Here is a 2,428-nt window from a genome sequence, read left to right as displayed (position 1 = left end):
CAAACAAACAAACAAACAAACAAACAAACAAACAAACAAACAAACAAACAAACAAACAAACAAACAAACAAACAAACAAACAAACAAACAAACAAGATCTAAGGAAAGGGGAAAATACTTTTTCATGGAGCAAATGTGTAGGTGCTAGAACTTTAGACATTTACTGTGGTTTACTGTGGTTATGTGTTTTCTGAAACAACACAAATATTTCACTGTGTGACTCAATTAAATGATTTTCATTAAAAAACTTAAAACCATAACAACCACAGTTATAACAGTGATTACACATGTTAGAGGCCAGTAAAACAGGCACTCTACTCTTTTAATATTAGCAAAAATGTGTACATACAAATAAAATGATTACTTTAGCATATATGCTCAGGAAATTTACAAAAAAAAAAAAGATTACTTATTTCACTACACGTGATAATATATAGCGGGAAGGATTTGTCCTTATTATTGTAACATCTAAAACTGCTTACATAAAATTTTAAAAGTAAGAACATTAAATGGTGTTAGAATATGTCTGCATGCTTTTGTCATGACATGATAGCAGTGTTGATGTGGCGCTCACAGAAGCCAGTCGACAGCAACCAGGAGGCTGATGTCCTGAGTGGGCAGCCCTACTGCTGTTAGGATCAGAAGCATGGTCACAAGTCCAGCACTCGGGATACTAGCTGCTCCAACACTGGCCAAGGTAGCTGTCATGCTAAATAGGAGAAATTTTCAAGTGTAAGGTTTTAATACACACACATCCTTACTATCTGTACACAGCTAACACCCTATACTATCTCTACAAAAGGTTTTATGATGACAAAAGTATTTTGATAACTAAGTATTGAAACTGGGAACTGTAAGAGTGTACACTGTCTAAGTAAATTTAAACCACAACCTTATTCTACACAATGACTTTTCCTGTAAAGTGAAGGGGGATAATGCAATAAAAGAAATAATGTGTTTTAGTAATTTGGACACCATGTCCATAGGACAAGCTTTTACAAGAGTGTGGACGTTCTCCCCTGTCTCCCCAGTTTGGGTTGAGAAATGGTGACTGTGTAGGCTACAGCATGACTGACAATGCTTTTATACTAATCAAAGAACAGAGGGACTCCTTGTGTCCTATGGATAGGAGGACTGTAGGCTTACCTTACGGTAACAATCTGGCCCCAGTCGAGGCTGATGCCATTCATCTGAGCGATGAAGATGGCAGCAACAGCCTCATAAAGTGCTGTGCCATCCATATTGATTGTAGCTCCCACCGGGAGGACAAAGCGTGTCACTCTCTTGTCAATGCCCAGGTTTTCCTCTAAGCATCTGAACGTAACAGGCAAGGTACCAGCACTGTGGCAAATAAAACAAGACGAAGCTTGTTAATATGACATGAGAATGAGATTCAGCTTGGAAATTGTGCACCCAATTTGGCACTAAAAATGTGTAGGAATAAAGAACTCTGCAACAAATTATAGACTGTCTGTTGAGAATTAATTTGCCTGAATCACTCTTTATATTCCATTGATTTTTAAATTTTATTGCACCATTCTTCCATTCAAAATGAAAATAATTTACTCCAAACTATGGTAATTTGATTCATATAAGGTCTTTCAGGCGTTTTACTTTTGAAAACAATCAAAAACTTTAACTTGTTTGAATTTAAGACAGAATATCATAGAAATAACCACAGCTGTGACTCCAAACTTGCTTGGCTTCTTTATTCTAAGGTTGTGGAATGGTGAGCTGGAAGGAACTGGGAAAAAGCTGAGCTCACCTCTGTAGAGGGAAGCGTGTATCTGGTGCCATTAATAAAACATGGAGATATTCCATGTGGAGGCAAAGTGAGAAAGTGTTGCTAGCAAGCTAATTCCATAGTTATCACTCCAAAAAAACGGTTGCCCTGATTATTTGGCATCTGTGATGGAGTATTTATAAAAGTATTTATAAAAGCATATATCACATTGAAAAACAAAGCCTGATTTCTAGACAGGGATACTGTGGTCCTCTGAGGGTCAGAGAGTCTGAATTCTACAATGTTCAACACAAACAGATGCAAAATTCCCCATACCTGGACGCTGTTCCCAGTGCCGTGACCCAAGCCTGGAATATTCCCATGAAGAACTTGTAGGGGTCTTCTTTTACTATTATAAAATATATCAGTGGAAGAAAAATTCCTCCATGGATGATAAGGCCCACTATCACAGTAACCATGTACATTCCCAGTTGTCTTGCAACCACCTCCAAGTCAGCAATAGAGATGATTTTTCCACAGATGAGGCAAGCAATACCAACAGGGGAATACCTGAAGACAGAGTGTGTATTTTGGTTACAAATATGTCAGGCACAGGAAAATATAGTATATAGCATTCAGCTCAGATCCTACAACAAGTTGCTTCATGCTGTATATATATCTATATATATCTATATATCTATATAT

General features: G+C 37.3%; 1 protein-coding gene across 2 annotated transcripts in view; it reads right to left on the bottom strand.

Annotated features, from left to right (window-relative positions):
• LOC102211357 (excitatory amino acid transporter 2-like) overlaps positions 1 to 2,428 on the bottom strand; it is a 23,822-nt gene that overhangs the window by 5,552 nt on the left and 15,842 nt on the right. For both annotated transcript variants that reach the window (XM_005749617.1, XM_013915048.1), the window contains exons 7-9: positions 2,060 to 2,293; positions 1,147 to 1,341; positions 575 to 709 (exon numbers count right to left, since the gene is read on the bottom strand). In XM_005749617.1, the coding sequence (XP_005749674.1) occupies positions 575 to 709; positions 1,147 to 1,341; positions 2,060 to 2,293 (564 nt within the window). The remainder of the gene's footprint in view (positions 1 to 574; positions 710 to 1,146; positions 1,342 to 2,059; positions 2,294 to 2,428) is intronic.

This window comes from Pundamilia nyererei, unplaced genomic scaffold, assembly GCF_000239375.1.
Source record: "Pundamilia nyererei isolate P.nyererei 1_Seehausen unplaced genomic scaffold, PunNye1.0 scaffold00251, whole genome shotgun sequence".
Lineage (NCBI taxonomy): Eukaryota > Metazoa > Chordata > Actinopteri > Cichliformes > Cichlidae > Pundamilia > Pundamilia nyererei.
This window is presented reverse-complemented; position numbering and strand designations above follow the sequence as displayed.